This window comes from Sander vitreus, chromosome 4 (assembly GCF_031162955.1).
Source record: "Sander vitreus isolate 19-12246 chromosome 4, sanVit1, whole genome shotgun sequence".
Lineage (NCBI taxonomy): Eukaryota > Metazoa > Chordata > Actinopteri > Perciformes > Percidae > Sander > Sander vitreus.
The window spans coordinates 34309576-34322991 of record NC_135858.1 but is presented as its reverse complement, the minus strand read 5'-3'; the positions used below and the strand labels follow the sequence as shown (position 1 = coordinate 34322991).

The 13416-nt window shown below is 40.8% G+C and overlaps 1 protein-coding gene and 1 pseudogene across 3 annotated transcripts in view; one reads left to right on the top strand and one right to left on the bottom strand.

Annotated features, from left to right (window-relative positions):
- The window catches only part of LOC144517362 (uncharacterized), a 403478-nt gene extending 402388 nt beyond the window's left edge, over positions 1–1090 (bottom strand). For both annotated transcript variants that reach the window (XR_013501920.1, XM_078249452.1), the window contains exon 1: positions 923–1090. Coding sequence is in view for 1 of the 2 variants with exons in the window: in XM_078249452.1 (XP_078105578.1) it covers positions 923–995 (73 nt within the window). In the remaining variant the exon portion in view is untranslated. The remainder of the gene's footprint in view (positions 1–922) is intronic.
- Positions 1–10560, top strand: part of LOC144516142 (CD276 antigen homolog) — a 192023-nt pseudogene extending 181463 nt beyond the window's left edge. Inside the window, exon 4 of the transcript XR_013501810.1 lies at positions 10247–10560. The product of XR_013501810.1 is annotated as a CD276 antigen homolog (transcript). The remainder of the gene's footprint in view (positions 1–10246) is intronic.
- Positions 10561–13416: the final 2856 nt, after the last annotated feature.

Here is a 13416-nt window from a genome sequence, read left to right as displayed (position 1 = left end):
TTGGATTGGATAATTTGCATGCCATTGCGAAAGACGGGGCCCGTGAACGCAAACATTTTTGCAGTAGAATATTCATTAGGGGACTCATCCATCCCTGAATGGCTAGTACTCGTTGCCTGCTCTGGTTGGGTTGGTTAGGTTTAGGCAAAAGGAGTGGGATTGGTTATGGGGTAAGAATGTCAGGGCGAGCCAATCAGTGATGAGTTCCCTAATGAATATTCATGAATCTTCCCCTACCACCCTGTAAAAAAAAATATCGCAGCCCACGCAAGTGTATGTATTAGCATCTCTCTGTGTGCGAAATATTGGACACTGCAACTATAATATTCCAAAAAGGTGTAATACATGATTAGTATGGATAACTGTGTGTAAATATATGCCAAGGTACTGTAAATGCACAGGGGTGCAAATAGCATACATTGATATTTGTACCAGATGGGATATTAATAGAACACATTGCTGTGTGCACCGGCGGGGTATGAATAACATACACTGCTAAGGGTACCAGGGGTGCAAATATCCTCACCCTAAAAGTTCTGGGTGGGCTATAATATAGTTTTCAAAGTGAGCTTTGGAATTAAAAAACTGGTCGATGCAGTTTACCGGCTGCGACCACTCCAACAGACGGCAATCAAGTTTATGGCAGTTGATCTTTTCTTCATACTTTTTGGCACGACACCTGTTTCCACCCAACGTCAAAGACCAACTGCATGCCAAATGATGACATACTTTAAAAAACCACAGAGGTCATCTGTGAGGAATAGCTCAATAACCTGTGCTGTAAATGGTTACATGTGTTACTGACACTAATAATTAGTATAGTCCATAGAACGTGCTCTTGATCCTTAAAATTGACACCACACCCGGTTCTGTCTGTCTGTCTGTCTGTCGTCTTCATAGCTACAAAGTTAGTCATTCTTACCGTTTTCATCACAAAGTGTTTTCCCGGTCAAACACAGAAGACACAAACACAGCAGATCCAGTAGACACTCCATAGTTGTTGATGAATTATTGTAAAAATAAGGAGCTCTTACAAATCACTGCACACAGTTTACTTTCAATTAGACTACCTCTACTTGTCACTCCCAGTGACTGTATCAGTAGTACTGTATGTTCCTGCACGTTACCGCCCAGCAGCAGCAGCAGCAGCAGCAGCAGCGGGGAGACACAGAGCTCTGTCCCCATCTGGTGTCGTGTTACTGGAGTTACACCAGTCTTATCTTCGGTCCTGTGTCTTGTAGACGGATAAAGACTTCAAAGATGACTTTCCAGGTTCTGATAAATTGGTTTAAATCGGAAAAAAACGGATTATCCATGAAAAAAACAAAACAATGACCTGGAAAACTGCTCGTTTTTGGTCCGTGTACGTTTTGATAGTTTGTTTTTTCGTTTGAACCACAAAACAAAATAACGAGAAACCACCTGTTTTTCGTTTGTCGTTTCAAACCGAAAACAAAGAAACGGTAAAAAAAAAGAGCCGTTCTCCCGTTTTTGGTTTCTGAATCCAAAAACGAAAAACGACTAAACTAAATTCAAATAACGGTCCGTTTTTGGCTTTTTGAAATTCCTTTTTTCATTTCTCCGTTTGAATATCTACATTAAAAGAAATACAGGTTGACCAAGTGACCCGGAAGTAATAGTAAATATGGCCTATAAAAATAAAAGCCAAGCTTTTAGAACGGTCATAATATGTAGCACTAACGTTATACCACAGTAACGTTAGAAGAAAAGAAAAAAACAATCAATAAATAGGCTTATATAAACCTGGACCGAAAGAAATATGTTAGCAACAGTAGTTTATTACAGTGATTTAATATCCACGTACACATCACCAATCACGTTTAATGAGCGCATTGTTTGGTTCAATACAGTTCAACTTATTGTGTGTGCAGAGTTGTTACTGTTGGCACTATATTATATAATTAAATTAATATTTAATGTGGTTTCCACCGTAATGGACCAAACTGTTCCCCCTTTCTACCAGCAGGTGGCAGTATTTAAATGACTGACTGTATTGTGCCTTTGGTAACTGTTTTAAATCAAGATTACTGATACAGATGTATTTATTGTTGTTCATTTCATTTGGTTTTTGATTTTGATTTTATTTGCAACCTAGTTATCATCATCATCATTCACCCCCAGCCCAGAGTTAAACCTGCATGCCCTTCTGTTTTAACCTGATTCTAACACTGCTATCAGCTTCTTAGCAGCTCAGACAACAAACTCACATCAGAAATGTCCTAATGTAGGCCATCTGGCCAATAGAATGATTTACCAGTGTGCTATATACTGTGTGAATCTTTCTTCTCTATACACATTCCAGTGTGTATAACATACAACACTCCCATTGTGTCATGCAAGTGAAGAGAATCCATACAAGTCTTAAACATTTATTCAACATATATAGCACATACATGCTTTCAAAGGCATTGCATGTACAATCTATGGCTGCAGAACATTTACTGTGAAGCCCTAAGGTAAGCACATTTTACAAGGTCCTTTAAAAGAAAGTCCAAAAACATAATTACATTACTAAAAACAGTACATGCATTTTTATTGCAGAGTACATCAGCAATAACTGCAACAAAACGTTTCCAGTAACTTTTGAACAGTCCTGCCTATTGACTTGGATGAATCTTTGCCCATTCCTCTGTACAGAACAGCTTCAACTCTTGGATGTTGGTGGGTTTCCTCACATGAGCTGCTTGCTTCCTCATCCTTCCACAACATTTCAGTCATTTTAAGGTCAGAACTTTTGACTTGGCCTTTCCAAAACATTCACTTTATTCTTCTTTAAGGTAGGTGGGTAGATTTATTTTGTCACAATATAACAGGTTATATAGTATAAAGTATAAATTGAGTTTGTAACTCCCTTCTGCTACATAGCAGACAATATACATTAATATAGAAGCAATTATAAAAATGGTAAACAGAAATAAACTATAATCAGTGGAGCAGTGCTGAGGATGAACTAGAGTTTAAGAGTCTGATAGCTTGGGGGAAAAAGCTGCTCTGCAGTCTGGTGGTGCGGCACCAGAAACTTCTATATCTCTTCCCAGAAGGCAGCAGGGTGAACAGGCTGTGGCTGGGTGGGTACTGTCCTTTAGTATCCTTTGGACTCTGCGTAGGCACCTCACCTCACCGACATCACTGATGCTCAGGAGATGGGTACCAATGATCTTCTGAGCAGTTTTAATCTCCCTGGGCCGTGCACATCCCATGCCAGTTTTGTGTGTGTAGACATACTACAACAGCTAAATCCTGACTGGGTTTCCCCAGTGAATGTGGAATGTTGTTAAAACCCAACTTTTTTCCAATGTTTAACACCAACACTTAAAAAAAGAGAACAACCCTAAAATGTAAGTGGCTTGGGTCTCTAAGGGAGAGTCTTGTCCTCTGTGGTGCAACCATCAGATATTTTGTCATGGTCTCCATTACTCTCGGGACCACCTCAGTCGTGAGAAGTGGTGGGTCTCTCGCATCAGATATGGTGCTCTGTGTATGATGATAGTACCTGCAGAGCAGGAGTGAGAATATGTGGGGGGGAAATGGATAATGATGTGGAATTGAAAACAGGGGGAAAAATGTTGTCATAGTTCAGACCTGTGAATGAAATGTATGAGTGCATTTGTTTTGGGGTCACAGAGAGGACACCTGTTTGCGCGTGTTTTTTCAAGTTTTGTTTTGAGGTGTCCTCTCTGTGACCCCAAAAGAAAGGCGCTGATTGGCTGATCCCCATTACCCCGAACATAAATAGCAAGTCCTTCTTTACAGATCAGGACTCTCAGACTTGGCTATTAAGGTACAACATGTGTTATTTGTGAGAGCAGTTAGTGCAAGCAAAAACACCTTTTTGTATTAGCTTCCTTACATTATACAATTTTAATTAATGTTTGGGCGATGTGTGTATGCAGATGTGAAGGAGGAAAGTCTACTGGACCAGAAAAGACAGCCAATCATGCAGAAGAGATAGGTGATGATAAAATGCACTCATACATTTCATGTATGAGTGCATTTATCATGATGAGTGCCTGCCATCAGCCAGGCTAGCCTGGCTGATGGCAAGTTCAGATGGAGGCATGACCAGATACTTGCCGAGCTGGCTGCAGGCCTGGATGAAGAGAGAAGGAAGACCCACAACAGCACAAGGACGACAGCACCCCGTTTGATCAGGTTTGTTAGAGCAGGGGCGAGCTCTTTGATGTCTTTGCGGCATAACCTTTTTATTAACCTTTATTTATCCAGGTAAGACAATTGAGAACAATTTCTCATTTCTCACCAGCAGTCCTGACCTCAACCCCATTGAACACTTGTGGGATCAGCTTGGGCGTGCTGTTCATGCCAGAGTGACCAACACAACCACGTTGGCTGACTTGCGACAAATGCTGGTTGAAGAATATGATGCCATCCCACAGCAGTGTGTGACCAGGCTGTTGTGGCTGTGTATGGTTCTTCCACATGCTACTGAGGCTCCTGTTTGTGAAATGAAGAAATTGTTCAATTGCCAATATGTCTTGTTTCTTCAAACTTCAATCATCCAATCCACCAAACACCAAACGAGTCAATGGCAGAATAAGCTGTTTGGCATTGGCAGAGAAGCTGCTGTTCATCCCACAAATACATGTTCCTTACAAATGGGGCACCATTTGAAAGGGAACTAAACAGGCTTTCCAACGGTATAAGATTGATTGCCAAAAAGCATTGTTACCACAGAGAAATAATCTACCAAACACAAATTTCCTTACTTTTTGTGCTAAGTTTATATGATTGTAGAGAATAAAGTTCATATCATCCTCTGATGTGGAGTGAAATTATTAAGTGGCATGAAATGGTACAAGTAGCCTATCCTTCAAAATTGTACTTAAGTATATAATACAGTACTTAAGGAAATGTACTTAGCTACTTTTCATCAATAGAAATCAATATTAGGATCCTACTGTTTTTTATAGGCTATTAATACCATATGGCTAGTGTACGCACAATCACAAGTCACAATTTTAAACAGAAATGCATCTAATCAAACTGCATGTGAAATAAGTGCTAATTATGAAATTGCTGCATCATAATAATATGGATAACATGACATGTGGAAGGTAATAGTAATTACTGCTGTATGTCTGTTCATCTCTTACCTCCTACAGTTTTACTTGCATTTAAATAAAACAAAAAAGCTGTGGTAGATAAAAATTGTACATGAGTCAAACACAAAAAAGGTCAAATGTATCAGATTGAGAAATACAAGTTGGCTAAGTTCCATTGAAATGTATCCTACTTACTGCAATAGCTAGTTGAGTCAGAATTATGACTTATAATGAGTATCAGTGCAGGGGAACAGTGTCTTGAGGTTTAAAAAGGGCTCGCCCAACAACACCCATCCGGGTTTAACACCCAGTCACAGAGCTTCAAGATTATCTTGAACACAACTGGATCTTGTTTTTGTAACTGCACAAACAATTTCTAGTCCGTCTAAGCACCTGTTTGGAGGGAGTTCACATGAAGCTCCAATGTATTTATTTTATTGCAGATATTTTGACCACACTTCTTCTTCGAGGCAAGAACAGCTTTACATACATACATCACCTTGCAGTAATCTATACAGTGGTACAGCACAACATTCATTAGTCTGATGCTGACAGAGCATCTGCCCAGATGGGTTAAAACAATCCATTGCATCAAACTGTGGTTCGGGCCATGCAAAGAGTTCAACAAAGGTTATTGAGACGTGGTCTGTATAGAACAGAGGAACACTAGCCAAGCCAACATAGACTTCATAATGTTACCACCATTTTCTCCTCAGACAGACCCAGGCTCTTGGTGGGCAGCCATCTGCTGCTGCCAGTTGGGACGCAGAGATGGCTACAGATATAACGATATAGAGAATTAAGATTCATAATAATTATAGCAGTTGGTATGATGAACGGTGGCAATTATAGTAACAACAAAGATAATGGAACTATGACTAGAAATAATAGTTGTAGCAGTTCAGGGTGTAGCAGGGTGTTGCGGGGCATAGTAGGGCATAGCAGTGTGTTTACATATGGGGGTTCCCTTGTACCGTCTTCCCCTGCCACCCTGCCAAGATCTCTCGCTATCCCTTTGACACTCCATGTAAAATTTTCTAGATCCGCCACTGGGAAAAGGGGACTGAGTACCCAGGGCCCTCATGAAAATCAGACGTTTTGGCGCTCGTGATATTCCTCTGGCGCCGACTAAAACCTCTTTAAGGGGGGCCAAAACTTTCTCTATGCAGTATAAACCCTTAATAAATACTGGTAATAACTTCATCATACTAACCATTAAAGTCTGGATCGACTCCAGCCATCTTCTCTGCGGGGAAAAATATCGATGTTGAAAAAAGCAACTTCTTCTTCTGTGTGTTAATTAGCAGAGAGCGGAAGGTGAGGGACTGGATGTCAGGCGATTATCCTGGAAATGGACTTCCTTTGATCCAGACTAGTGAAAGGGTTAAACACATCGGAAGGTACCAGCAGCAGCCGTAACATAGTCTTCTTCGTCAATTTATCTGCTTGCTAATTTCCCCAATTTTTTTGGCTCACCCATCCTGTGTAATCCTAAGAGTATTATGTGTACTTCTACCTGAGATCTTCTCTAATGGTTTGTATTGATGACAAACTCCTGCAGTTGAATCTGTCACAAGGTAGTTATTGCTTTTAAACACTATATATGTACTCTATCCTTGTGCAGTAATAAGAAGGCTGTTAGAACACACACACTATTTGTACTTTTCAAATGCTTTATGTAAATTGGGTTGTTTTCTTTCTTTTTATTATTGTTTTATTTTTTGAATCTCCCCTGGCGTACTTGACCTGTTTGTATTGTATACACTTATGACTGTATACTTGTTATGTGCTTAATAACACTTTTAAAAATAAAATAAAAATAAAAAAGGATCAGCCAATCCCCCTGTTAGTAGTAGCCCCACCTCCGTTATAAGAGGCGTTGTGATGTTAAAGTGATGTTTGATCTTTAGGAGACATCGACAGCGATGGAGCTTCTTCCTCTTCTGTGTCTCTGCCTCCTGACTCGCTCTGGAATCACGTCTGCTCAACAAAACAGTAAGAAAACTCATCATTACACTGAGTTATGTATTTGGAAATGTAATTGTTTATTTTATCTAAATGTCTGAAGCACCTGTAAACATTCAGAGGTCTGGAGACAGAATTGTAATCATGCTGCTCAGCTGCTGTCACATCAAAATGTTTCCTAATATTTAGCACAGATCAAAAATATTGATAGTTTGTAACTTGAGATGTGGCATCATTTCTGGTGTGTGTGTGTGTGTGTGTTCTTGTTTAACTATATTTGTGGGGTCCAAAAACCGGGAGTCCAGTATACTTGTGGGGCCCGGACAGTTTTGTGTGGCCAAAATGCTGGACCCCACAACTTCAAAGGGCTGTTTGAGGGTTAAGACTTGGTTTTAATATTAGGGTAAGAATTAGGTTATGGTTAGGGTGAGGGTAAGGGTTAAGGTTAGGCATTTAGTTGTGATGATTAAGGTTAGGGTAAGGGGCTAGGGAATGCATTATGTGACGGGTCCCAACAAAGATAGTGACACGCACTATGTGTGTGTGTGTGTGTGTGTTTGTGTGAGTGTGGCCTCCATTGATTGATATAAGATGAAGTAGAAACTACAATATGAAAAGATAGTTTTTTGTTTTCTTTATTTCGATCACATACATACACAACATCACATACAAGTGTCACCTTAGTTCATACAGTGTCATCTTAACTCGTTTATAATCCATTCTGATCGAGAGATCTCTCTCTCTCTCTCTCTCTCTCTCTCTCTCTCTCTCTCTCTTTCTCTCTCTCTGTGTAGTGTGTATAGTTGCTGTATCTGATGAGGAGACAGAATGTGGTCAATAATAAGAGCTGTAATGCCAACAGGTTAATAGGATGTTTACTAGATCTGTTTCTTTGCAGAGTAGTGGTGTTAACCTACATTTATTTATTAGTCTGACCATTCAGGGCTGTGACATATTGTCACCTTATAAAAATAATAATGTTCTTAGTTTCTGTCCAGGAAGTGAAAGTCATGGTAGGAATCTTACTCTGAAGTTCATACAATCACATTATTGAAAGGCCACAATCTGCAGAGAGAGAGAAAGGCCTATACAGAGTTGATGTTCAACATTATTTGGGAAAAAGAGAAAGAGTTCAATGTTATTAATTATTCATTGCATGGTTAAGACGAGTGTGAAATGTAAGAATTACAATATATATATATATATATATATATATATATATAAAGGTTATAAAGAATAAAAATTAGAATATATCCTAAAAAAGTAACCAAAACGTAAGAATCTGAATTTTTTTTTTGTGCAAATGTGCAAAACAAGGCCAGAAAACAAGACTGTCTAAGTCTCTCCTTTTCATGATGAACTGAAACACAGCAACGCCTCCATAATCATCAGAGATACAAAGATATCTGACAGTGGAGAATATTTTCCAAATCTTCAGCCACCTCAAACATTCTACATTAAGCTTATTGTTGTTGTTGGTGAGTATTTTCATTAAACAGTTAAAGGAGTTTGCTTAATGAACAGGATATTAAAATGTATTTTAAACTGTTTGTCAAGTTAATAATATTTCACAAGCACTAATGTTTTGTTTTGCTTTTTAGATCCAGTTTCAACCTCTTGAGGCTCATTTTGATCATGTATATGTCTGTCTCTTAATACCGAAACATTTTAATCTGTATAATACCAGGACCACGAAGAACTGTTGTATGTAAATGACATCACTGTTAAACAAACACTCATCAGGTTTTATTAAGTGTGTTGATCTCACTTCAGGCTCTGAAACAGTTGAATTGATAAAATATTTAACAGATAAAATAGAAGCTTCCTTGATTTTTATTCTATTTATTTCATATTTTAAATACAGTAAATCAGTCATAATAACAGCCATCAGGCTGAAATTCACAGGATCTCTCCTTTAACTTGTTTAGAATGTCTGTACCAAGTGTTAGGTTGATAGACAGAAGTGGCTCTGAGATATTTTAGAAAATGCAATACAGAGATTCTCCAGCAGAGGACTCTATAGCTCTCTAAAACGTTTTAATAATAATTTAATAAATCTCTTTTTGACTCTGAAAACATTTGTTAAATTGTTAATCTGACTATAAAAAGGTGTTCTTAATATTTAAACAAAGATTAAAATAAAGATTTACATGTTAATTCTCTTGAATCTCGCCTTTATAAAAGTATAAATAAAGTTTCTCTGTTCTGTTGGTGTCCCGCTACCACGGAGAGTCCAGCTATAATAACTTCCATATATGGTCAAGCAGGTAATTTAATTTCAAACTCACCGTGTTTTCACGGTGCTGACTTACCATTGGATGAAACTAGCTGTCAATAAGACACACGTGGAGCTCACGTAGTGATGCTCTCCTATGATTGGCTCTTTGAGTTAAAAGTCACTTTAGGTTGTGGAAAGATGCGGATTGGTTTATTTTGTTTCGGGGCATTTCCTGTTGTCAGATATACTGAACATCATTGGTCAGAGGTTTTGTCAATACTTTAAATTTACTTAAAACACGTTATTTTGAAAGTTTGTCGAGCGGCGCTAAAGCTAAACGACGAATATAATCGACTTTTATTCAGGTTAGTTTTACTTCTGCTTGAACTTAAACAAGGTAAATTTAATCGGTGGACTTTTGTTCTTTAAAACGAGCCCCCGTTTGTTTTTTCGACCGTTAAATACATTTTAACATTTAAGTTGTTTAACTGTTAACTGTTTGCTGCTGTAAACTAAGACGCTACTGTTGTGATGTCGTAAATCCTGTAATTAGATTCTAAAATCCATTGAAACAGCGAACAGCTAAGGTTTCAAACAAGGTATAATATGTCTGTATTGACTTCCACAGTCAACGTGAAAATATGTTTAATAATAATTTTTACATGTAAATCTCGGGTCACGTGCAACCTCCGCACTTTATAACATTAAAAGACCGAAGAGGTGGAAACATCCCAGGTAACTCAAGTAAGTCCTGGTTTTAATAACGTAATCTGTGGGTTCTGAAAAAATCCTTTTTACAATGTTTATAAAGACAGTGACTAGAAATAGCATTTGCTGTGCATTGGTCATAATCCCAATGAAAAAACCCACTCTGAAATTAAATCCTACTGAAAGGCTTGTGTTTTTATGTTTCGTTTTTGTCACACTGTAATATTTGAATGCTTTAATTGTCCTGTAATAATCTGTTATGCTGTGTTCACAGGTACGGCTCCAAAACCATCCATCACATCACTTAAGGAAACAAAGGACTGGAGGCTGCTGCAGTGTGAGGTTCATGGCAATCCAGAACCTGAAGTAGAGTGGCAGGACAGTGATGGAAACAAACTTCCTGCTGAGGATCCACAGGTCACAATAAAAAGAGGCCTTTTTTATATCACTCTCAACGCTAATGTGACCAAGAGCGATCGCTATCGCTGTGTAGCCACACAGGAGACAATCAGCCATCAGATTTATGCTGAGACCGATGTGCATATCAGTGGTAAAATTCTTCCTCATCCTGTAGGATTTTATCTGTGAATAATTTCAAAAATGCATGTTTGAAGCAGTTCTAACTTGGATAAAAAGCACATCTGCTTATGTTAAAAAAAAAAAAAATCAATTTGAGTGAAAATTTTAATTTCTTCAAATGATTGCACTGGTTCAACAATCACCAGAGATAAGAAAGAATAAGAAGAAACAAGAAATAACAGAACAAACTGCGCAAATGTTTCATAGTGATTTTGAGATCAGTCTGAACTGACACACACACACACACACACACACACACACACACACACACACACACACACAGTGCGTTTCACTATCTTTGTGGGGACCCGTCATTGACATAATGCATTCCCTAGCCCCTTACCCTAACCTTAACCATCACAACTAAATGCCTAACCTTAACCTTTACTCTCACCCTAACCATAACCTAATTCTAACCCTAATCCTAAAACCAAGTCTTAACCCTCAAACACCCCTTTAAAGTTGTGGGGTCCAGCATTTTGGCCCCACAAAGTTGTCCGGACCCCACAAGAATACTGGTCCCCACGAATACAGTTAAACAAGAACACACACACACACACACACACACACACACACACACACACACACACACACCATCTTAGCTGTCCATCGTGTCCGATGATGACGCTTGCTCCAGGGATGGGTGGGAGGGGGGTTGGTTCAGCAACCTTGCCGCTGGTGCCACTTCTTGTGGGCGTAGAGTCCGATCCTTGAGCTGCACACTCGTCCGCAGATGGAGCAGGGGAAACCAGATGCCAGGGGGATACCAGCCGCCCGCTGGTGTCTCTTGATGCGCCTCTCGGATCGTCGGTCTTGGATGATTTGGTGTATTTGAGAGACTGCAGTGACACAGGTGACCTGCCAGGCTGATCTGTCGAGTGCCAGAGATTCAAGCTGCGTGAGGGGGATGTTGGCTCGCTTTAGGAGGTCCCTGGTGTAGTCTTTAAAGCTCCGCTTTTGCCCTCCAGCGGAGCGCTTAGTGCCCATTAGTTGACTGTAGAGGACTTGACGGGGCAGGCGGTGTTCAGGCATGCGTATGGTGTGCCCTATCCAGCGCAGATGTTTTTTGGCCACGGCTGCTTCCATACAGATTGAGTCGGTGTTGCTGAGGATATCTGTATGGGGGATTCGATCTTCCCAGGACAGGCTGAGGATCTTTTGTAGGCAGCAGATATGGAAGGCCTCTAGGTTGGTGATGTGCTGGCGGTATGGGGTCCAAGACTCTGCCCCATAAAGCAGAGTGGAGCGATATATCGTGTTGTAAACAGCCACCTTGGTGCTGATCTTCAGGTTATGGTTTTTAAAACCCTGCTGCGTAGGCGTCCAAAAGATGATGAGGCTTTATTTATCTGGGTGTGTATTTCTGTGTCAAGGGAGCAGCATGAGGACAAAGTGGAGCCGAGGTAGGTGAAGTGGTCCACTGTTTTAAGTGGAACACCATTTATGTGAAAACTGGGTGATGTGGGGTAGTGAGATGGGACATGACCTCGGTTTTTTGAACGTTGACCTGTAGGCCAAAGGATTGGTACAGACTGGATATTGTGTTAAGGGCGTGCTGCATAGAGTCCGAGCTGTGAGCTAAGATGGCACAGTCATCAGCATACTGCCAGGTGGTCTTAAATCTGTTCTTCATCTGGAAGATGGTGTTAGTGATGACCAGCTGAGGGAGAGGAGTCTGAGCCCATTGTGGTCCATTTTCCCCACACCATGCTGGCCAATGACTTTGCTCCGTGCCCACTCTAGCATTGCTCAGTCACAATGGAAGCTGCCGAAAAGACGCAGTCTTAGCGACCATCACTCCATTGCCGCCTGTGTGCATGGTTTGGTTAGACACTCCCAGCCATATCCTTGGCCTGTGCCCACCACCATTCCACATCGCCACAGGACTTGTGAGGAGGGGGGGGGAGCAAGGAGCTTGCGCAGAGGTAAGGATTAAGGTGAGGGTGTGGGTATGCAGCCCACACTCCCACCATGTCCTTGGCAGGTCTGGGTCAGGATCCAATGGCATGGAGACCAAGACGTCTGGGGACCCATAACTGCTGCAGCCTTGATCCGCCTTTCCAGCCGTTGTAATGCTCCACTTAAGTCAGCCATCATCCTCCGCCTGTTCTGCCATTGAGGTCTGGCGTCTTTTTTTCAGGGTGTGCTCCCTTAGCCTTTGCCTTTATAGGCTACCCCACAAGGCAGTGGGACTATTTACCCATAGTTGGGGCAGTGGTTGGTGGGTGCCAGGGCATGTCCACTGCTTAGTGGGCCTGCACACCGCGCCTCTGGGGCCCACTGCTGCTCCGAGATCCCCTACAGTTCAGGCTGGGTCCGCTAGGGCCCAGTTACCGTGTGTGGCCGCGAGGAGGCACTGTAGTAGTCTTGGCGGTGGAGAGGCTATGTACCGACAGGAAGAGACTTACGCACTCGGCTCCTCTTTTTGCCCTTGCACAAGGGCTAGTCGGTGGCAGTAGCTGTAAGCAGAATGTAGCAAGCAGAAGCAGCATGCAGCATGCAATAACTACTAAACTGCTAAACTACAGGCACTACTATCCCAGTACTACTGCACTGACGCATCACACACGCCCTGTGTCAGACACAGACACACACACACACACACACACACACACACTTTCCTGCCAGCTAATACTAATGTGTGTACTGTATGGTTGATACATCGGTTGTTTGTGCTGAATAAACACAAACTGCAAAATAAGTCAAAACAGTCAAATTCACAGCTTAAATAGTGTTGAGTCTGAATTCACCTTTTAGGAGCCTTTACATCATTAATCTTACATCATTCAATTCTATTTTATTTATAGTGTCAAATCATAACTGTTAACATGTTATCAGGACACTTTATAGATCTAGACCCAACAT